The 22,551-nt window shown below is 42.6% G+C and overlaps 3 protein-coding genes across 4 annotated transcripts; all 3 read right to left on the bottom strand.

The window, feature by feature from the left end:
* Positions 1-677: 677 nt before the first annotated feature.
* Positions 678-3,619, bottom strand: LOC117492161. Its single transcript, XM_034142276.1, has 2 exons — positions 3,605-3,619; positions 678-3,168 (listed from the first exon to the last, which is right to left on the bottom strand). The coding sequence occupies exons 1-2, from the start codon at positions 3,617-3,619 to the stop codon at positions 1,279-1,281; spliced, it is 1,905 nt and encodes a 634-aa protein (XP_033998167.1). The 3' UTR covers positions 678-1,278.
* Positions 3,620-4,780: 1,161 nt separating this feature from the next.
* On the bottom strand, positions 4,781-7,713 carry LOC117492160 (GTPase IMAP family member 4-like). Its single transcript, XM_034142275.1, is given in 3 exon segments — positions 4,781-6,257; positions 6,259-6,436; positions 7,602-7,713. Coding segments are annotated over 2 exon segments (1,650 nt in total). The 5' UTR covers positions 6,432-6,436; positions 7,602-7,713.
* Positions 7,714-7,811: 98 nt separating this feature from the next.
* On the bottom strand, positions 7,812-21,841 carry LOC117493449 (coiled-coil domain-containing protein 134-like). 2 transcript variants are annotated; one of them, XM_034144008.1, is made up of 7 exons: positions 21,572-21,841; positions 16,248-16,366; positions 14,899-15,020; positions 13,298-13,382; positions 12,455-12,636; positions 10,938-11,009; positions 7,812-9,007 (listed from the first exon to the last, which is right to left on the bottom strand). In XM_034144008.1, the coding sequence occupies exons 2-7, from the start codon at positions 16,342-16,344 to the stop codon at positions 8,882-8,884; spliced, it is 684 nt and encodes a 227-aa protein (XP_033999899.1). In that variant the 5' UTR covers positions 16,345-16,366; positions 21,572-21,841; the 3' UTR covers positions 7,812-8,881. The 2 variants fall into 2 exon arrangements, with proteins under 2 accessions (XP_033999899.1, XP_033999898.1); XM_034144007.1 differs by having other exon boundaries at positions 21,583-21,840.
* Between the last annotated feature and the right edge of the window lie 710 nt (positions 21,842-22,551).

Raw genomic sequence — 22,551 nt, 5'->3', positions numbered from 1 at the left:
TATTTGCCGTGGTCTGATAGTACGTCAACCATCAGAAGCTTCTTTGTCATTTGAATAAACCGCGCCCCCCCCTGTCTCATTAGACACAGACATTCACCACCTTAGAAGTAATGACTCATTGAGAATAAATACTAACTTGAGACATGTTATTTCGCCACTTTCATGCAAACGTCCGTCACTTTTAGTCAAAAGACTGGCACTAGGCCTTACTTATCAGCAGCCAAACCATTTTAAACTGCAATTAATTATTTATCTAATAACAATAACACACCACTGTACAGTATATAGTGTAATACACGTTATATATGTAAGTATAATGTGCACATTCCTACTCAAACATCTTACGTTTATATCAATATTTGCATGATTCTTTATTTATTTATCTTTTATCATATTTAAGTCTAAAATGTCAAGAAAGGCAATTTCCCCTGGGATAAATAAAGTATTGTGAATGCAATTCATACAGAAGTGCATGTAAAAGTTTTGAGTACTTTTATAATATAGCAGCAACAGTGCAGAAAAAATGCAAATACAGTTGAATTATTAAATGTGTGTATCCAACTATTATATCTAAGGTGAAGTACATGTAAAGATATACTCAAGCACAAGCACCTTCAAATGTACTTCAGAAAACGCTTTTGAGGCAGTGGCAGAAAATAAGACAAGAAATAAGGAGATAATATTCAGTCATGGAAGAATACTTTATTCCTTTCATTTTATTGCATCAACGTGAACACACAATACTGCTGATACATTTGCAGTAATTATAAACAAGTTATTCATAACTAGTTTTAATACATAAGTGCAAAACGGTCGACAGATTACAGGATGTGAAACACTGCAATACAACCAGGTATTTTTTATTATTTTAATACATTAATGAAAATATAACACTTCTACTGCTTTTGTTCATTTTTCAACACCCATTAATGAGTGAGTTTAACAACATCTTAAAAATAATATCGCACCTATCTTTTTTCACTTCTTTGATTCTTTTTGAGAAAGGTCAAAATGAAATGTCTCTTTTTTTCACTTCATTCAAAAAGTGTGTATATCAGTTCTTGTTCAAATCTTGCAAAAATTGATTCGTTTTTTTCTTTATTAAACCTCCCAGGCAGCACTGCAAATGTCACTGAATTCATTCACCAGCCTCAAATAGCTCCAACCAACATCAATGCAACTTCAATTTCTGCTCTCTTTTATCTATTGTATTGTGTGATATCTCTCACTGAGGGCAGCTACTGTGGAGTGTAGGACTTCATAGGGAAAAACATGATCTCACTGTTTGTTCCAGTAGATCTCATACGACTTCTTCTCTGAGAAACTGGCTTCTGTTGTTGCTGAACCACACCTCACTCTTTCCTTCACCACCTTCACCACCAGACCACCAGCCAAGGCAATGCCCGCTGCAGCCTTTCCGATCTCAGCCACTGCACTCAGGAGGCGTGTGGACACAGCCACCGTCCCCCAGGGGTCCGACACCACACTGCCGGCCACAGATGACACACTGGGCCCTGTAAACCCGCACAGAACACCAGGAGTCCCAGCAGCCACCGGGGCATTTGCAACCGCTGCAGCTAACGGAGGAGCTACACTTCCCGCTACTGAAGCTACATTCGCATTAGCTACAGCAGCTGCGCCGCCCCCTACTGCTGCAGCTCCACTGAGAGCCGCTGTGCTGAAAGCTGCTCCCTCCAGAGCGGCTCCTAAAGCGGCCCCAGCTCCCAAGGTGCCTCCCACCCCTGCTGCCACCCCCACAGCAGAGGCTCCTATGAGACTAACCTGCCCCAGGGCATCCAGAGCGCCCTCCCCAGGACTGGCAGCTTCAGCAGCAGCGATAGCTCCTACAGAACCACCCAAAAGTCCACCCGTTGCCGCCCCCAGAGCCACTGCAGTTTTCCCAGAGGCCGCCGCTACTATGGCCCCCACGGCGTTCCCAACACCTGAACCTCCAGCGACAGACATCCCGGCAAATTGACTTGCAGCAAAACCAATAGAGTTCCCCATCAAAGAAGCCCCGGCAGCGGCTGCTAAAGGCGCAGCGGCCCCGAAAACAGCCCCCACTGCCAGGCCTGTGGCCCCCGCAGCCACCATGATCTTAATCCTCTCCAGAACCTTAACAGAGAGCGCTGCCTCCCTCCTTGTGAGAGAGGAATGGAGAGACTGGCACCTGCTCACAGACCTGCTGCCTCTGAACTTATCTCTACATTGTTCCACTCTGTTTCTCAGGAAGCTAAAAGGATTGCCTCTGCTCTCTTCTGTCCACCTCTCCATCCTAAAATCCTCCTCCCTTCCTATCTCCAACTCCCTCCTCCTGGATCCAATATCGCTGCTTTCTACTCTGTAAGTCTCCAAGTCACACTTCCTCCTTTTTGCAAATATATCCTGTTCTTCCCCCTCTGCTTTCTCCCTCAACATCCTCTTCTGCTCCTCCCTGATGGCGGCCTCTGCTTCTAAAAACATGTTATTGGTATAAAACCCTTCCTTGGTCTGCCTCACCATGTCGCCCACCTTCAGTAAGAGCTCTTTAACCTGCGCTGAGTTGCTGGGGTCTTTGTTGTTGAGTACATGGTACCTGCCTCCACACCTGTCAATCAGAGCTTTAAGCCCAGCAGGTGCGGTCCCCCTCAGATAATCTTTGATCTCTACGCCCTCCAGGTCATCACCCCTGGTAAAAAGAATAACTGTGTGGTGACGGACTGCCTCCTCGCCAAATATTTTGGTTAACTCGCACGCAGCCTGGTTCTCATTCTCTGTGTATCGTCCTATTGGCACCACCAGCAGGAAGGCATGTGGCCCGGGGGCAGAGAGAGACACACATTTGGCAACCTCAGCATGGATCTGCTCCACAGATAAGTGAGTGTCCCCAAACCCCGGCATGTCGACCACCGTGATCCTCCTCATCCTCCTCTGTGTGACAGTCTGATCTTCCTCCTCAGCGTCCTCTTCCTCAGTGCTCCCTAGCTGGCAGCTCTGGGTGACTGAGCTGGCGCTGATCTGTGACAGGAACTGCCTTCGGCCCAGGATGGTGTTTCCAGACGCACTCTTTCCGGATCCAGTTTTTCCGATGAGGACCAGCCTGAGCTCTTCAGTCCATCTGGATGCAGGGTCGTACTCCTTCCCTCTCACCCTCCATATCAACTGGGTCCTGTTTCTCTTGCTTATCTCCTAGTGGAAAAGATGCAATAAAAAAAAGTGTCTCTAATTAACTGAGTGTGTTGGTATTTTCTGTGATGGAACAAGTACTCAGATTCTTAAATAAGACTTTAGTTACACCTGGAGTAAATTCACAAGCTACCCTGCAGTCATTAAAACTAGCTGCACCTTTACCAGCTTTGATAACACTTTAATGCATCAATAATTACAATTAAAACACATCATATCATATATATTATTCTGAAATGGACCAATCTGCAGAATGAGTACTTTTACTGTCGCTACTTTAACTATATTTAGATGCTACTTTAACTTGAGGAACATTTTGAATGCAGGACTTTTATTTGTAACAAAGTATTCTTACACTCTGGTACTTCTACTTTTACAAGATCTGAGTACTTCTCCAACCTCAATAAATTCCTAAAGTACAGTACTTATACGTAGTTACTTTCCACCACTGCATATTTGCTTTTTGATAGGTTAATTGCAACTAAAAACACTTATGAAGGCAACAAAGGTCATTTACCAAGCCTAGAAAAGTCAGTGTGTGTCGGGAAGTTTCCAATGTAAACAAAGCATCTCCACTGACTAGGTTAGCTAACAGCTAATGTTATATAACAGCTAGCATTACCCACTAACATTAGGGTGCTTAAGTTTGATGTGTATAGCTCAAATGCTACCTAATGTCAACCAAAATCAAACATCAAATACAGAAATCAAGTTTTAATCGGTAATGCTTCCCTGTAGCCACTGCTATTTATTAGCAATGCGAAGCTAGGTAAAGTAAGCAAATATCAACAGCTAATTTAGCTAACAGCTAGCATTAGCAAGTTGCTAGTTTATCACGGAAACAGCCACTTTAACGACATTAAACGATAACCTTACCGGAGTCCATGTTAATAATTCTTAGAAGCCTTTCTCAGTCTCAGTAAAAGAGGTCGTTTCGTCTCTACATTATTTAGTTTCCTTCTGAATGTAGAAACAGTTCAGGTTGAGTTTTGTTCAACCATAAACCAAAACATTGGACTTCAGTCGGTGTGATTTTGGGAGGGACTGCCTGCCCTCTGTTGGCTGATCTCTACAACTCACTGTGACACACAAACACACTGTGCAATGTTAACATGTGAAATGCACTTTATTTTGTATATCAGAGTCACTTTATTTCATTAAATTTGATAACAAAATGGCTTGTTCATTCTGCAGCAATGATATTATTTCTCTGAATATACACATATAGTTTGATAACAGTCTATTTCAAAATTACAACAATCTCAATTCCATAGATCTAAACCATTAAAATATGTTGATTTCCAGAAAAGATAAATAGAAAAAGACAAACAAAATGAAAATAAACAGAAGCTTAAAAAAGTGTGTATATCAGTTCTATAACCTGTTAAAAACCAAACCATTGCGAGATGAATGATAATCTTATAACAATTGATTCGCTTTTTTCTTTATTAAACCTCCCAGGCAGCACTGCAAATGTCCCTGAATTAATTCACCAGCCTCAAATAGCTCCAACCAATATTATTGCAATTGCCATTTTTGATCTATTGTATGTGTGATATCTCTCACTGAGGGCAGCTACTGTGGAGTGTAGGACTTCATAGAAAAAAATAGGATCTCACTGTTTGTTCCAGCAGATCTCATACGACACCTCCTCGGAGACACTGGCTTCTGTTGTTGCTGTGCCACAACTCACTCTTTTATTCACCACCTTCACTGCCAGACCACCAGCCAAGGCAATGCCCGCTGCAGCCTTTCCGATCTCAGCCACTGCACTCAGGAGGGGTGTGGACACCGTCCCCCAGGGGTCCGACACCACGCTGCTAGGAGCTACACTTCCTGCTATTGAAGCTACAGCAGCATTAGCTACAGCTGTACCTGCTCCCTGCAGAGCTGCTCCTAAAGCGGCCCCAGCTGCCAAGATGCCTCCCACCCCTGCTGCCACCCCCACAGCAGAGGCCCCTATGAGACGAACCTGCTCCAGGGTATCCAGAGCGCCCTCCCCAGGACTGGCAGCTTTAGCAGCAGTGATAACCCCGAAAGAACCACCCAAAGCTCCACCCGTTGCCGCCCCCAGAGCCACTGCAGTTTTCCCAGAGGCCGCTGCTACTATGGCCCCCACGGCGTTCCCAACACCTGAACCTCCAGCGAAAGACATACAGGCAAATTTACTTGCAGCAAAACCAATAGAGTTCCCCATCAAAGAAGCCCCGGCAGCGGCTGCTAAAGGTACAGCGGCCCCGAAAACGGCCCCCACTAACAGGCCTTTGGCCCCCGCAACCACCATGATCTTAATCGTCTCCAGAACCTTAGGAGAGAGCGCTGCCTCCCTCCTTGTGAGAGAGGAATGGAGAGACTGTCGCCTGCTCACAGACCTGCTGCCTCTCTCCAACTCCCTCCTCCTGGATCCTATATCGCTGCTCGCTGCTCTGTAAGAATCCAAGTGACGCTTCCTATATATATCCTGTTCTTCCCCCTCAGCTTGCTCCCTCAACATCCTCGTCTGCTCCTCCCTGATGGCGGCCTCTGCTTCTAAAAACATGTTATTGGTATAAAACCCTTCCTTAGTCTGCCTCACCATGTCGCCCACCTTCAGTAAGAGCTCTTTAACCTGCGCTGAGTTGCTGGGGTCGTTGTTGTTGAGCACATGGTACCTGCCTCCACACCTGTCAATCAGAGCTTTAAGCCCAGCAGGTGCGGTCTCACTCAGATAATCTTCTATCCCTCTGCCATCCCGTTCCAGGTCATCACCCCTGGTAAAAAGAATCACTGTGTGGTGACGGACTGCCTCCTCACCAAATATTTTGGTCAACTCGCACGCAGCCTGGTTCTCATTCTCTGTGTATCGCCCTAATGGCACCACCAGCAGGAATGCATGCGGCCCCGGGGCAGAGAGAGAGACACATTTAGCAACCTCAGCATAGATCTGCTCCACAGATAAGTGAGTGTCCCCAAACCCCGGCATGTCAATCACCGTGATCCTCCTCATCCTCCTCTGTGTGACAGTCTGATCTTCCTCCTCAGCATCCTCTTCCTCAGTGCTCCCCACTTGGCAGCTCTGGGTGACTGAGCTGGCGCTGAACTGTGACAGGAACCAGGATGGTGTTTCCAGACGCACTCTTTCCGGATCCAGTTTTTCCGATGAGGACCAGCCTGAACTCTTCAGTCCGTCTGGGTGCAGGGTCGTCTATTTCAACCATCTCAACCATTGTCAAGTCTATGGTCTCAACCTCTATGTCCTCAACCTCCATGTCCTCACTCTCGTCCATATCTTCTAGTGGAAAAGAAGCAATAAAAAAAAAGTGTCTGTAATTAACCGAGTGTGTAGGTATTTTCTGTGATGGAAGAAGTACTCAGATTCTTTAATAAGACTTGTTCCACCTGGAGTAAATTCACAAGCTACCCTGCAGTATACAAAGTCATTAAAACGAGCTGCACCTTTACCAGCTTTGATAACACTTTAATGATCAATCATTACAATCAAAACATATCACATGAGTAACACATGCGTCACTTCCGGGCAAAAAGTACGGCTCCGCCCACTTTTGGGGGAAAACAAAGCTGTCATTTGAATGGCGGTCAACACAGATTCTCAAGTTTTTGCCAATCCGATCAGAAATTTAAGAAAACCGTGGATTTTTGGATCTTCGAAGAGCCCGAGCTTGTGCACATAGTGTAGGTTTGTACAGTTTTAGGGACATCAAAGTTAGGGGGGCAGCTGGGGGGGAAAGGCTCTACAGTGGGGGGGCAGTGTAGAGCCTTGTAGTGCCCCCACCCCGTAGGTCCGCCCCTGACATTACATTCGGTATAAAATCTGCGTCAACGTCTGTAGCAACGTCTAGCTTCTGAGGACCGGTCCGACCGGAACCTCTGGTACTTCTACTTTTACTTAAGTACAAGATCTGAGTAGCCTACTTCTCCAACCTCAACTTTCCACCACTGAATATTTACTTTTTGAAAGCTTCCCTGCAACTAAAAACACTGACAAAAGTAATTTGACAAGCCTAGAAAAGTCAGTGTGTGTCGGGAAGTTTCCAATGTAAACAAAACGTCACCACTGAGTAAGTTAGCTAACAGTTAATGTTATATAAGAGCTAGCCTTACCCACTAACATTAGGGTGCTTAGGTTTGATGTGTATAGCTCAAATACTACCGAATGTCAACCAAAATCAAACATCAAATACATAAATCAAGTTTTAATCGGTAATGCTTCCCTGTAGCCACTGCTATTTATTAGCAATGCGACGCTAGCTAAAGTAATTATCAACAGCTAATTTAGCTAACAGCTTGTATTAGCAAGTTGCTAATTTATGACGAATAAATAAAAAAAAACGAATTTTGATTTTTTTTTTTTTTATATATATATATATATATATATATATATATATTAATATTATGACGGAAACAGCCACTTTAACAACATCAACAGATTATCTTACCTGAGTCCACGTTGTTATAATTGTTAGAAGCCCTTCTCAGTCTCAGTGAAAGAGGTTGTTTCGTCTCTACATTATTTAGTTTCCTTTTGAATGTAGAAACAGTTCAGGTTGAGTTTTGTTCAACCTTAAACCAAAACATTGGACTTTAGCCAAAGTGATTTTGGGGAGGACTGATCTCTACAACTCACTGTGACAAACAAACACACTGTGCAATGTTAACATATGAAATGCACTTTATTTTGTATATCAGAGTCACTTTATTTCATTAAATTTGATAACAAAATGGCTTGTTCATTCTGCAGCAATGATATTATTTCTCTGAATATACACATATAGTTTGATAACAGTCTATTTCAAAATTACAACAATCTCAATTCCATAGATCTAAACCATTAAAATATGTTGATTTCCAGCAAAGATAAATAGAAAAAGACAAACAAAATGAAAATAAAGAAGCTGGTGCAGGGCTGCAAGATAAATGTTTCTATTCTGGACCTCTGGTTGACAGATACTCAACAGGATGAAATTATTATAATTATTGTTAACTAAAGGTCAATATCTGAAACGGGGAATGATCTAAAAGGAAAAATCCCTGATGATAAACAAAAATATTGAAAAAGACACGAAAAAAAAAAGGAACAAATTAAGGAATACTGTCTTTCAGGCAAACACAACACAAGATGTGTCTTTTAAAACTTTGAGCAGCAATAAGAACATAAACCTGCCTACTCAAACTACACTCTAGATATATCCAACATATCTCAATTGAAGGAAAACATTTTAAACAAAAATAAAAACGGTATTCCATCAATTCAAGGCGAGGACAATTTATATTTGGCAAACACACTGATTTTGAAGCATATGGGTTTTAGACACATATAATCTAGAACAGACACAATACAGTGGGGTTTATTTTAAGATTATACTGAAATTAAATATATTCCAAAATTATTGAATCCTCAAGTTATCAAAAATGAGTTTCCCTTTTCAACTCCTCTTTGAGACGCGTCTACTTCTTATTCAACGTTAGATTCTCCAATTATAAATCGCACATATGCATGTACAGCAACTCAAGCCTGCGTCAGAAACTGACTAACCACTTCCACTTTATTGGTGTCACCTTGAGGTTTTGTTCTCAACAGAGCACCAGGCTTTTGTACAAGCGATGACAGCTTTTTATTCCCTTCACTGTCATCGGAGTCTACAAGTCAAGCCACCCCTTGTTGACTGTTCCTCCTCCTCCTCCTCTTCTTCTTTTACTAACGCTCTGTTTTGCAGCGCTATAGCTCGTTGCGGGAGCGGGAAATGCGAGGACCTTTCCGGATCTCTTTCCTCTTCTCCTCTTTCCTCCTCCTCTTCTCCTCCTCCCTCAGAATCTTCTGGAAAGCCTCGGCAGTGTGAAGCACCTGAAGCAAGGAGTAGAAGAATAGAGTAGTATAAGAGTACACAAAGTACGAGTACCTTAAAGGGCCCATGTCATGCTTTTCCGGTTATTACCCGTCCCCTTGTGTGTTATGAAGGTTTTTCTGCATGTAAACGGTCTGCAGAGTCACAAACCCTCAAAGTACACCCTGTAGCGAGTAAAACTCTAACACAGAAAAGACCTGTCTATGCTGCCCCAGAACGCCTCGTTGGGGATTTCTCTTTTTCCATTGTTTTCTTCCTGGTCCAAATCCGTGGAGCCATTACGTTAAGTCCGCGGATTGGTCCAAATTGACCAATCCGCGGACTTCCTCACACACACTCACACACACACTCAATCTTTTCTCAGCTGCAGCTCCGCCGTTTTCTCCTCCCTGAGACGGCGGGACGCGGCGAGGCTGTGAGTCGGTGTGTGAGCACACACACCGACTCACAGCCAGGCTGCGGGTGTGTGTGTGTGTTCGGGCTGGGTTTAGCTGTGTCTCGCTGTCTCGCAGACGGCCACTGGGCTCACAGGGGGGGGGGGGGGGGGGGGGGGGGGGGGGGCAGGAGCTCCAACAAGCCGTTTAGGACAGAGAGTGAATACACATACTATACAGAGATGCTGTATGAGAAACCAATGCGATTTTGGAAAATTGCAAAATATAAATCTATTCTAGTATACCTCAACAATGGAATTATGATCAGTAGAAATGGCCATGACACGGGACCTTTAACATTTCACTTAAAGAGGACATACAATGCTCATGTTCAGGTTCATATCAGTATGTAGTGTCTCTACTTTAAAGAGTCCTCTCCTGCTGATGTTCAGGTGTATCTCAGTATGTAGTGTCTCTACTTTAAAGAGTCCTATCCTGCTGATGTTCAGGTGTATATCAGTATGTAGTGTCTCTACTTTAAAGAGTCCTCTCCTGCTGATGTTCAGGTGTATCTCAGTATGTAGTGTCTCTACTTTAAAGAGTCCTATCCTGCTGATGTTCAGGTGTATATCAGTATGTTGTGTCTCTACTTTAAAGAGTCCTCTCCTCCTGATGTTCAGGTGTATATCAGTATGTAGTGTCTCTACTTTAAAGAGTCCTCTCCTGCTGATGTTCAGGTGTACATCAGTATGTAGTGTCTCTACTTTAAAGAGTCCTCTCCTGCTGATGTTCAGGTGTATATCAGTGTGTAGTGTCTCTACTTTAAAGAGTCCTCTCCTCCTGATGTTCAGGTGTATATCAGTATGTAGTGTCTCTACTTTAAAGAGTCCTCTCCTGCTGATGTTCAGGTGTATATCAGTATGTAGTGTCTCTACTTTAAAGAGTCCTCTCCTGATGATGTTCAGGTGTATATCAGTATGTAGTGTCTCTACTTTAAAGAGTCCTCTCCTGATGATGTTCAGGTGTATATCAGTATGTAGTGTCTCTACTTTAAAGAGTCCTCTCCTGCTGATGTTCAGGTGTATATCAGTATGTAGTGTCTCTACTTTAAAGAGTCCTCTCTTGCTGATGTTCAGGTGTATATCAGTATGTAGTGTCTCTACTTTAAAGAGTCCTCTCCTGCTGATGTTCAGGTGTATATCAGTATGTAGTGTCTCTACTGTGACATGTCTCCATGCTTTAAAGTTCAAAAAGCTCTTTATTTTTCTCATACTGCCTGTGCTGCAGCACCTCTTTTCACCCTCTGTCTGAAACCAGAGCCCAGTCTGCTCTGATTGGTTAGCTGGCCGGCTCTGTTGTTGGTCATCCACTTACGTAGTACATTTACTTCCTTACATTTCACCACTAGAGATAATGAAACAATATGAAATAGCAAAGATTTGTCTCTGTGTTGCAATTGTTACTGGTTGCTAGAAAGTAAAAGGCATTAAAGGTCATCTGAAGAGGGTGTGGGTGTGTGTGTGTGTGTGTGTGTGTGTGTTTGCATTTTACTCACGTCGTCTCTCTCTGTGCGATACGGGTTTATAAAGTCTGGGGATTTCTCTGTAATTCCCAGCTCCTGTGACATCTGACAGATTAGCAGAATAGACAGGTGACAGGGGAGAAGAGGAGGGGGGGGGGGGGGGTACATTGTCATTTATTCAATAGAAATACGCTTTTTCTGCAGACAAAAAGCAGTATAAGGCAAGCAGCAACAGTTCTTCCATATATCATTTTATCATATTAGCATTCGACCCTATGGCTATATGAACAATAGCGGGCTCAGAAACTAAGAGAGGAGTTACCGAGGAGAAGCTAACTGCTGCTGCTTCACCACTCAGAATTAATCCACAATATAATCCCCTTGGCACGTTGCTAAAGTCACAGATTAATGCTGCAGGAGTTTAGTTCATTAACCCTTAACATTAAAACAGATACACCATTTTATCTGCTTTTAAATTTCAACTCATCATGGACAAATTCGATGACAAATGGCAAATCAGCGTCTTTTCAGCAAACAATAAGGTGCCTTGTGCTGCATGCATGACAGCAGATTGCAGTGAAATCTCCATGGATACTGTATAACCTGAACAAGTGTGGTTCTGTCAGGTCTCTGCACCAGGCAATTTACCACACTGTGCACTGCACTGTTATTTCTTCCATGTCCTTACTATGTCTCCTGCAGAGAAAGGGATTCATTTCATCGTGCACTTACAATGAATTCTGCATCTAGACTTCAAAATAACAAAAGCAAATATTTTGGCATTGATGTCAAATGGACAGAAAACTGCTAAGAAAGACAAAAGTATGGTGCGATTTTTTCGTTTTTTCATGGCCCTTAAATGTGGTCTGATTTGAGATTTCAGCAGCCTTACCAAAAGGAACAAGTCTTTCTGTTTAGCTCTGCAGAATAGAAAACATTTGCTTCCTTTAAAATTCAGTAGCTGGATTTTTATAGTTGGCATTCATCCTTTTAAAAACAGAAAAGGCAGCCGTTGTTGAATAAAAATGTCAAATCCTGACTTCACTAAATGGCTGGGGACTTCTAAACAAGTTACTCTACTTAAGGCATTTAATTTGTACCATTATTTTCCCTTTTGCAGACTCCTGTGTTTATTATGTCTAACCTATTTCAACCAATGTTTAGAAAATAATGTTTTGGGACCATTTAGTATTAACGGCTAGTCTAGTTTTAGGGTATTTGGTTAGTATTAGGTGTCTATAGCTTGTAGATGTTTCTGTATAATACACAAACTCTCTCCAATTCTAGGTGTGTAAGTCACACATATTGTAAATACTTTCCGTCTAGTGTCCAGGCCCTTATTCTAAAGATTCAGATAGTTTATCAAGGTGTGCCATTTCACATTAATACATTATACCCAAGGATTGTACTTGTATTTTTAACCATTTGTGAAGAATATTTATTGAAATCAAAGCTCAGAATCCTTTGTTTACACCCTCATACCAATGGACTGTGACAAGACACACCAACAGGCAATATTAGGGACAGGAAAGACGAGAATCCACTCTTACCAGTGTGAGGACATGTTGGTGGGCTCCTCCTGTGAAGACCCCCGACTGGTTGCAGAAGTTCAGGCCCCAGCGCAGCATCCCGTCCCAGTCCTCGTTCCGGTCGTAGTAATGGTGGACGATCCGGGGGAAACGCAGCGCCACGTCGCCGAAAAACGCCGTGTTCTCGACCACGTGGGAGTACGCTGCAGAGAGGTAGAGAGAGAGGGAAGAGACAAAAACATAGGTACATTTAAATTCTGATATACTGCACATACTGTATTGTAATGAATTGAACTTGTTATTTTCTTGTACTTACATTCTTTTTGTCCATTTCTTGTAATAATTTTTTTCAAATATTTCTATAATAGTCCTATATTTTCTTTTTTTCTTCTTTACAGCCTAACTTCTCTTACTGTGTTAATATATGCACCATTATACACCAATTTCATTATACTGTGCAAACATACTTGCTGATTAACCTGATTTACATTCTATATACGTTTTTGGAGCATGGTCCAAAAATAACAAAGAATGTGCAGGTTAATTGGACTTAATAAAACAGAGGAGGACCATTTTGATAATGAATTTGTGTTGACAAAAACATACAGAACATCCTAATAATTGGGACGAATAAAAATGTCTAATTTTGTTTGGGCAGGACTCAAATAGGTGTTGGGTTTGGATAAGCCTGGGGAAAAGCGAAGATGATATTCGTGACATTCAGACTGACGTTAAAGCTGACATTATTGACACCGAAAGAGGATGAAAGACATCCTGGAGATGCTGCTAAAAATAAAGTAGCTTATATAAGAGCAGGAGACACTTCAAATGAGGAAAGCGCCGAGGTGTAAAAGCAAATCCGACCTTCTTTGATCTTATCGTCCATCGGGAAAGGGTCGTCAGGCTGCATGTTGGCCGTGATCAGGATTTGTCTCGAGTCCTCCAACACCTTAATAATAAGAAAAAAAGCTCAATAAAACAGGTTTATGTACTTTACAATGTGTGCTTGGGATTTAGGTTGCTATGGTGATGCAGATGAAAAATAACAGTGATGATTTCAAAGGAACATGCATGCCTATCATGACATTTTACACAACACTTCACTGCTGAGACTGTGGGATGCAGTGAATCTGCTAAAGAAACTTTACAGAACATTAGGGTTTTGAATTAAGATTACATTTTTTTTAAAGGGGACATATTAAGCTCATTTTCAGGTTCATATTTGTATTAGTGTCTCTACTGGGACATGTCTCCATGCTTTAATGTTCAAAAAGCTCTTTATTTTTCTCATACTGCCTGTGCTGCAGCACCTCTTTTCACCCTCTGTCTGAAACCAGAGCCCAGTCTGCTCTGATTGGTTAGCTGGCCGGCTCTGTTGTGATTGGTCAACCGCTTAGAGATGTCCCGCCCCTTAGCCTATCACCTACAATGTGTTGGAGCGCTAGCCAATAGATGTGCGAGTGTTACTTAGTGATGTCACTATGGAGTGTGTGGGAGAGAAACTCCCTCTGGAGGGAACACAGGGATTTTAGCCTTTGCAGACCATTTACATGCACACAAACCTATTTAACACACTACTACAGGAAAGGGAAAACCCCACAAAACACAACAGGGCCTCTTTAAGTCAACACACTACACTCTTTTTTTTTTTTATAGAGACAGTTAATGCCATATTGTAATTAAAAACACTCAAACAAATGGACTGGGATCAGAGTGAGCGCAGCAGCGTTTACAGAGATAGAGATAAAAGAAGGAAGACTGTTTTGCATCTCTCTCACACACACACACACACATATAGCTGTATAGAGTTGCTGACAATGTATTCCAGCCGCTGAAGGTTGACTCCGCATGTTGTCCTTGAGAGATGCAAAGATAACTGTCCTCTGGGAAGACGTACAGTAACGCAAAAGCTCCGAGCTCAGGGAAGAGGATGGCACTCTGAGGAGCTGAGTCCGAATAAACATTTCAATCAAGAAACGAGAAAACAAGCCGATGAAAGTAACCGTTGGATTTGAAGCTTTTTGAATTCTGTCGGACCTTCTCATCCGTCAATCTGCCCCCACACACACACACACACACACACACACACACACACACACACACACACACACACACACACACACACACACACACACACACACACACACACACACACACACACACACACACACACACACACACACACACACACACACACACACACACACACACACACACACACACACACACACACACACACACACACAACACACACACACACACCACACACACACACACACACACACACACACACACACACACACACACACACACACACACACACACACACACACACACACACACACACACACACACACACACACACACACACACACACACACACACACACACACACACACACACACACACACACACACACACACACACACACACACACACACACACACACACACACACACACACACCTTGAAGAGTCCTTTGAGCATGATGTCTATGATCTTGTACTGCTGGTTGATGTCGTTCAGCTCCACCAGATTTTTCAGCGCGCTCAGTTGATCCTTCCTCTTGGTCTCGAACAGACGCTTGTCTAAAAAAAGGCAGGTCAGGAGCAACACATGGGAGTAACTCGCATAAACGCTCGCTCATGCATCCATCTGTCACATTAAAAACGCGTAGAAATGGGCGATTAAATCAGTAGTTTGATGATGATATAATTTGCTGTGAGCTGTATTGTTCATTTAATCATTTAATAGAGGAAAACTGTTTCTTCATGTGTGGGTTTTCACCATCAGTGCCTTAATGAGCATCTGGAAAACTGCAAATGTAGTCGGCCATCTAGCAAGTAAACACTCGATGTCAGAGAAGCTTGTCTCCTATCTCTGTTCTTAAAGTTATCCATCATTTATACATTTATTTGGCCACACCACAGAAAAAATGCTAAGGGACCAATGTTATAATTCTTCTCGTTTGTTTTTGCCTCTGCTTAAGCCATCGTGTGATTTTCTGTGCTCCTATAATTGTTCTTTTAACACCATTAACCTGCCAGGGTCTGCTGAGGAAAATTAGCCTCCATGGGTAAATCAGGCACATTAACATTATGGATGCTTATATTAATTAATGTGCATTCTCCCTAAATAAATACACTCTAAAAAGGTCCAAATGTCCATTGTCATATAAACGTTTGTTTTGGGTAAAAGTCTAAAAGCTGTTGGAGTGTCTCAGTCTTTAGACATAGCTTCAGACTGACTTGTTGCAAGTACTTGGTCTCTTCAACATCACTATAATCAAACACTTCAGTAATCAGTGTGATTGATTTTCTGTTGTGTTATATATTCTAATGGGGTAGGTCATTTTGGAGAAACCAGCTCGAGTGCGCAATCATTTCAAAATACACAGCCGGAACAAATCTGCCACTTCCTTACAGAGCCCCTCCTCCAACACACACGAACGCGCACATGACCAATGAGGGCACGAGATAAGTTTGTGCACAGATGGAAGGCTGACAGGCAGGTAGGCCATCCAGTTATTTTAGCCGGGCCGGCTAAAATAACTGGTCGTACTTTTTACAGTACTACGGCTTCCACAGATGACATTTTTTTATGGATTTTTTGTCAAAGCACTTCAGATATTCATTGCTATCGGGATGTTAAGAGCATTCCATGGAATATAACAAAAAGTGTATCTCGAGCCGGTTTCTCAAACTTACATACCCCACCTTTAAGGCATCAGATCTACAACTGAAATGTTCAGTAACACACACACGTCAGTGCATTTGGCAGCAGCTCTTGCACACACACTCTCAGCAGAAGGATACAGATGTCCAGGCTGGAGTCGTGTCTCAGACGGTGTGTGTCCGTGTCCGCCGAGCTGAAGGCAGCCAGCGCCAGGATCACCGCACACACACTCTGCATGGTCAGCAGGGAGGACACACTCCTGTAGGAAAGATCACAGTAAATCCCGTGGTTAAACATCCACATACTGGCACAGAGAGGTAGAGGAATGAGTCCTAAAGCCAGAAATTAGTTAGCATTTTAACACTTCTGGTTCTCATCTGGAAGTTGCTGGTTATTTGAATGAGTTTTTAGATGCCTGAACTGCATTTTAACAGAAAGCTTAGATACGAATCACGAAGTTCAAATAAGTGTAGAATTGCGTTTATATAATTCACCAGCTTTCAACACCCTAACAGGAAAGGAGAAATCTGGCAATAGTGGTGCAGGAATGAGTCCTTAAATCTTGAAATGAGTCAGCATTTCAGCACTTCTGGTTCTCGTATGGAAGTCAATGGTTTTGTGAATGTGTTTTTGGTTTGAGGCCTGAAATAAGGTCTGTGGTTAACACAAGCTGAAGAGGATATCACGATTTGTTCTACGACATAAAATACATCAGTAAACACCGCACTGGTGAATATCTGAAGCTTTTACGCGGAAATAAAAAAAACTGTGTTTGCCAACAAGTGTCCAAATGAGACGACTAAACGTCATCACGACGAACATTAGCCACCTTTAGCTTAGCGGTGGAGACGTGAAGTCATGTGACCGTGCTGTAGTTCCTTTATAGCCTAACGTCAGCTTTTTACTTCTGGCAATTGCATTTATGCGTCAACAAGTATAAAAGTGGTGTTAATAAGCAGAGATTATCCAACTGAACCAAAACATGTAAGTATCATAAACGTGTGTTTGCTACAGATCTTATTTTCTGCATTATTCTGTAATCCAATGGAAAAATCCCATTGGTTTTTGTCGAGGGAGGCGTTGAGATGCTAACTAACAATCGGCCTACAAAAATACGTCATCCCTGCCCTCTATGTCGAGAGATAGACTGGAAAGGGAGAGTGAACGACATGGTGTTTTTATACGACAAAGATCTTTTGTTATCTTCTGAAGATGAAACTCAGAACTGAATTAGTTTGGACTTCCACAGATTTCACTTTCATCTGAAACAGTGTTTCTTATTCATGAAGCCCCTCTTTCTTCTTCCAATGCTGCTCCATGTCTCGTGATACTTTGACACAGAGACAAGCTGGGGATAAGTGGTCAATATGGAGCCCTGGAGGGGGATCCGCCATTTGAAGAGGCGCATCTGATGTCTGGCACTTGCGTAATCCCCAGAGGAACATTTACATTCCCTGAAGCAGACGCACCCCCGGCTCTCTATCGAAAGCAGTTGTCTTCTCCGATATCTTCATCCCCCCCTCTTTTTCCCCTCAGAGGCTTTTTATACGTTTGAAAAAGGGAGGGATGAGAGTGAGGAAATAAATACAACAGCTAAAAATAGAGGCCTCATCAAATTAACATTTAATGAAAGCCACATTTTAAGAAAAACATTAGCAGAGAGAGGGTGGAAAATGTTGATGAAAAGCTAAAATAATATAACTTGCATGCATAATTTAGCATTGGTTCCCATCATGGTATTATCAGAGGGATGCAGACGGGGGTGCAGGGCGTGAAAGGAGAGCCAGGTTGTGAAAAGCAGGTGGAGAGCAAGAGATGCGTCGAGGTGAAAATTGGTAGATATGGTGGCCTGACAGGGACAAACGCACTACAACGGCACAACACACTTACATTAGGAGAAACGCGCTTCAGCTTAAAAAACAATTCAATTAAAAAAACTAAAATAGACCAAAACATGCAAATGAAGAAACATCTTCACCAACTTGACAACACATGAGCACAGGTTACTAAAAGCGCTGCATTAATGAAACCCTGCAACTACAAAACGCAGCATGAAGCTCAAACCACATCGGAAACGAAATGGGGACACTAAAAAGTGACGCACACAGCTGGGAGTGGAGCGCTTGTTGACGTTCGGGGATTAAAAAGTACAACTATCACGGTCACTTGAAACTAACCTAAAATCTAAGTTTTACCGGCTTATTTTAACAAAGTGATCAATCACATATTATTGCATATCTGCTGCAAGCTAGCTAGCTAACGTAGCTAACCTAGTCATTTCAAATATACTGATGACACATTTACAATTATGAAATTCTGCAAACAGTGAAATGTGCATCACTTTGAGCGTCCCCTGGTTTCGGTTGTGTTTTGAGCTTCTTGCAGGGTTTCGTTTAGCACTTGCAGCACTTTTAGCAAACGCCGCTCATGTTTCGTGAAGTTGGTGAAGACGTTTCTTTATTTGAATGTATTTTGGCACATTGGTGTTTTTATATTTGCATTGTTTTTCAAAGTGCAGTGTGTTTCTTCTAATGTAAGTGTTTTGGGTCGTTAGTTGTCAGTGTGAGTGTGAAGGCGAGAAATAACAGCTTTCCTGGTGAATATTTCCATCAGTCACACCTTTTAAGACACCGTGGGTGTTTCTCAATGTCGAGGAAGGCTGCTCCAGAGCCACTATTTCAAGGATACTTCATCATCGAGTCCCGCCGAAGGCCTGTTCCAATGTCCAGCATACTTGGAATTCTACCGAGGCCGGCGTACTTCGTAGCGGGACATTTCGAGGCGGCACATGTGTAGACTCCACGGTCTTAAAATCCCCACAATGCTTTGCGCACGGACCAATTTCCAAATCTTTGGCGGAAATCGCACTCCATTTAAGGCGGGGCCTCGCATATGACGCGCACCTGCACACCTGTTAGCCTGTTCCACAATTCTTCGTTTTCCGAGGCTAGGAAGGATTCTTGCCTCGCTTCTGAAGGACCTGACTCGGAGGGACATGTGCTACCAAGCAAGCAAGCGTCCTCGACATTGAGAAACACCCACCGTTAAAGACTCCCAGATACGAGTCAATGGAAGAAGATAACGATCACCAGGGGCTTAATTTTGCATGTCAGAATTTATCTTTACAAGGCGGCCAATTCTTGAATCTGAAGGACTAGTAAGTGCGCAAAGGATGAGTGTTAATTTAGGCTGAATGAGCCCCCTGAAGAGCATCACTTAAATCAGAAGGAAAGCATATGCTCCTAAAGAGCAGATAACATCGAGCAACTGCAAACATTTCATACTTAAACGTCCTCCTGTTTCCCCATCAGCTTTGCTTTTTACGGCACATCCAGACAACTTTCCAAAGACTCCGCAGTAGATCTCGATAAGATTCTGCCAATGTGACAGAAAATAATCCCTTTTGTTGCAAGTGGTGTCGTCTGGGGTCGCTGAAATCTCTCATTTATAATAAAAACAGCAACTTTTTCTCCCTGAGTCAGCAAGAAAAAAAGTGTTTCCCGAAGACAGCCGAGTGAAAACAATGTTCGATTAAGGCCAATTTGTGAGTTCTGAAAACACCTTTTGGGTAGCTTCCCAGCTTTCTGAGAAACGCAGCATTAAATATCCTTAAGTGCTGCTCCAGAGCCTCAATATTTCTAGATAACAGTCAAGATAAAAAAGGGGGCCTTGTCTCTCCTTGTCGACTTATTTGATGTCCTCCCCCCTCAGTGTGCTTCCATGCAGTCAGCCATGTAGCTCCGACAGCTATTTATGGGCAGAAAGGTTATCGCAACCAGCATGATTTAATGCCATCAACACATATATTTATACATCCTTTTGCCGTTTCCGTGCAATTGGGCAAAGTGCTGAGACCTTAAAAAGGAGAGACATTAGGAGTGGATCAATCATCTCCTAATGTGGCATGGGCAGCACAGGAATGAGAGTCTAAATGCGTCCATTAACCCAGACAAGCGTTGATCATTTAAGAGAAGCACTTAAGTTCTGAAATCAGATTACTCTTGAGAAATGAGACCTTTGACATGATTTCTCCTTTTGGCTTTCTCCCTTGAGTTGTACAAGACAGTACACACATTATTACAACACAGATGCTCTGCAAGATGCACGCTTTGGATGGGTTTCCCTGCAGCTGATGCTCCAACGTCAGTTCAGATTTGGTCTGTCAATGTGGCACTCAAGTTGGGCGAGATGTTTTCGCCTCGGGTTGTTCTGTTCTGGGGTACAGTTCTCGTTGAAGCCGTGTAAAGCCCACGTAAATATCTTGGCCGGAGGCGTTTCTCTTCCCTGCCAACAACCGTCTCCTGTGGCAGAGAGGCTGAAGTTTTGATTTCCTGTGTGGGGGATCCAGGTTTCCAGCTATGTCATATAAGTAGGCTAGCGTATATCTGATCATACACACAACCAGCAGCAGTTAAAATCCCTGTGGTGTGCATGAGATATTCTCTAGAGGGAAGCAATCTTCAATCAAAAAGAGATCCAACCGACTCTGTGACGTTAACTTCAAGAGGCAAAACTAGCCCTGGAGGCGACTCCTAAGAAGATGGAGCTAGAGAAAAGGATACAGAGAGATGGATGTGCAGCAGGAGTGGATCCATATTCTGTCTACGGACAATAAGAGCGAGTTAATTTGATAAATGCAACTCTGCAATACATCACAATTATTCATGTCAGGAGGGCGCTTATGGGTGATTATGGTAAATACACCAAGTACTCCAAGTCTGTGTTTATAGATAGGAGATGTACCTTCAGGACTCATGCTTTTTAAGTTTGTTTCTTCATGGCTGATTGCACTTATTGTAAGTCTCTCTGGAGAAAAGGGTCAGCTAAATTAAATGTAATGTAAGAGTCGCTCCTAGACTATTCGATCAATCCCAATTGGCAAAGCCCAAAAACTCTTCAATCAAGAGAGATCCATCAAACTCTGTGACATTAATTCAAAGAGGCAAAACTAGCCTAAAAAACGACTCCTAAGAAGATGGAGCAAAAGAAAGGACGCTTATCTGGATTTGTAGCAGCAATAGATCCAGATTTCTTCCCCCCGGGCTGCCAGAAGGCTGTGGGATGTTTGAGGTTCAAGGACTGACACATCATCTCTCTCTCTCTGTTATCATTCATGCAGAGGCACGGCTGCACGGACATGCGTAATGGTGATGATGATGATGGCAGAGCCTGGATAAAGACTGTCATGTGGACCATCAATCATGCATTGCCTAATTGATTGCAAGCCCCCTTTACCTGACCCGGGTTCGAGACTCGCTACGGACAATACGAGGGAATTAAATTAGTAAAAAGCTGCGATGTGGGACTATTTCTCCTGCTTTAACTCCGCAATACAACACCATCATGTATGTAAAGGAGGGCGCGTAAAAGGTAATTTCACCAAGTATTTCAAGTAGCTCCCAGACTTTACTCGATTCATCGCATTTTTGCAAAACACAGGTGACAGTACAGCCAGAAAACTCGCCTTTCACTCACCGTGTTGCAGAGAGAAACAGCCCGATTAGCGCACAGCGTTTCCCCAAAAGTAGTGCAGATGAATCTCCTTTTTTTTGTATATATCTCCACACGAAGCGTTTAAGGTCAGCTTGGAAAACAGCACGTGTGATTGTAGATCCTCAGGAGGTGGAGGTGTTCATTTACATGCGGATCTCTTGTATCCACTCCGCCAGCGCCACGATCGCACCCGGCTGGCTCTCTTTGGACGAATGACAGCCAGCGGGCGCTAACCGTGGAGGAGGATGTTGTTTCCGCACGGACGGTTTATGAGGAGACACTGGTCGGAGCGTGGGGTGCGTTCCGTTTCCCTTTTTGTGTGTTTCCTCTGAGATAATAAGACCTCCCTAAATTAATCTTTATGGAGGAATTAATTAGCCATAAATGTGGCTAGAGATCAAGTCTTGAATGATTCAAACATTATTAGTAAAAATGTAAGGAGATGATTTTACTACTGATTAGAAGAACCATGTTTATTTTGTTCTATCTATTATATAAGTTATATATCAGACATATTTATATTTTTTTAAGGGGATCTGTTGGACAAAGATCTGTACGTATGTTCCCCAGTTTTGTGTTTATATAATGTATGATGTTATGTTCATACATTTCGTTGACTACATCAATTGTTTCCTCTTAGAAAGTGTCCTGAAAGGGTGAAGGAAACTTAATGAGTACATTTTTATCAATAAGAACCTCTGACTTGACTTTGTCTTTGAATTAAATTAACATGATTAGACCATTTGTACTGTCTGACTTGATTATAAATACTTTAGTACAAAATAACTACTAATATTAAGTTTCCTGCAATACTTAAATCCTATCCAGACATCCTAAGTATGAACATTATAGTTAAGTTTTTCTGCATCAGCTTTGTTAAAGTGCTGATGGGTATCCAGTACTTCCTGTCTTTAATGGGACAAAATGTTCTCCCTGGATAAATTAGGGAAA

Source organism: Trematomus bernacchii, unplaced genomic scaffold (assembly GCF_902827165.1).
Source record: "Trematomus bernacchii unplaced genomic scaffold, fTreBer1.1, whole genome shotgun sequence".
Classification (NCBI taxonomy): Eukaryota; Metazoa; Chordata; class Actinopteri; order Perciformes; family Nototheniidae; genus Trematomus; species Trematomus bernacchii.
The sequence above is the reverse complement of the archived record's forward strand: the minus strand, read 5'-3'. Positions and strand labels throughout refer to the sequence as shown.

Bases quoted from the DNA above. Each gene is read 5' to 3' on its own strand.
- LOC117493449 (XM_034144008.1), bottom strand. From the start codon at position 16,344: ATGCAGAGTGTGTGTGCGGTGATCCTGGCGCTGGCTGCCTTCAGCTCG. The intron at 11,010-12,454 runs GTAAGAGTGGAT...CTAATCTGTCAG, and splicing joins ACCAACATGTCCTCACACTG to ATGTCACAGGAGCTGGGAAT. The intron at 9,008-10,937 runs GTGAGTAAAATG...TCCTTGCTTCAG, and splicing joins ATCGCACAGAGAGAGACGAC to GTGCTTCACACTGCCGAGGC.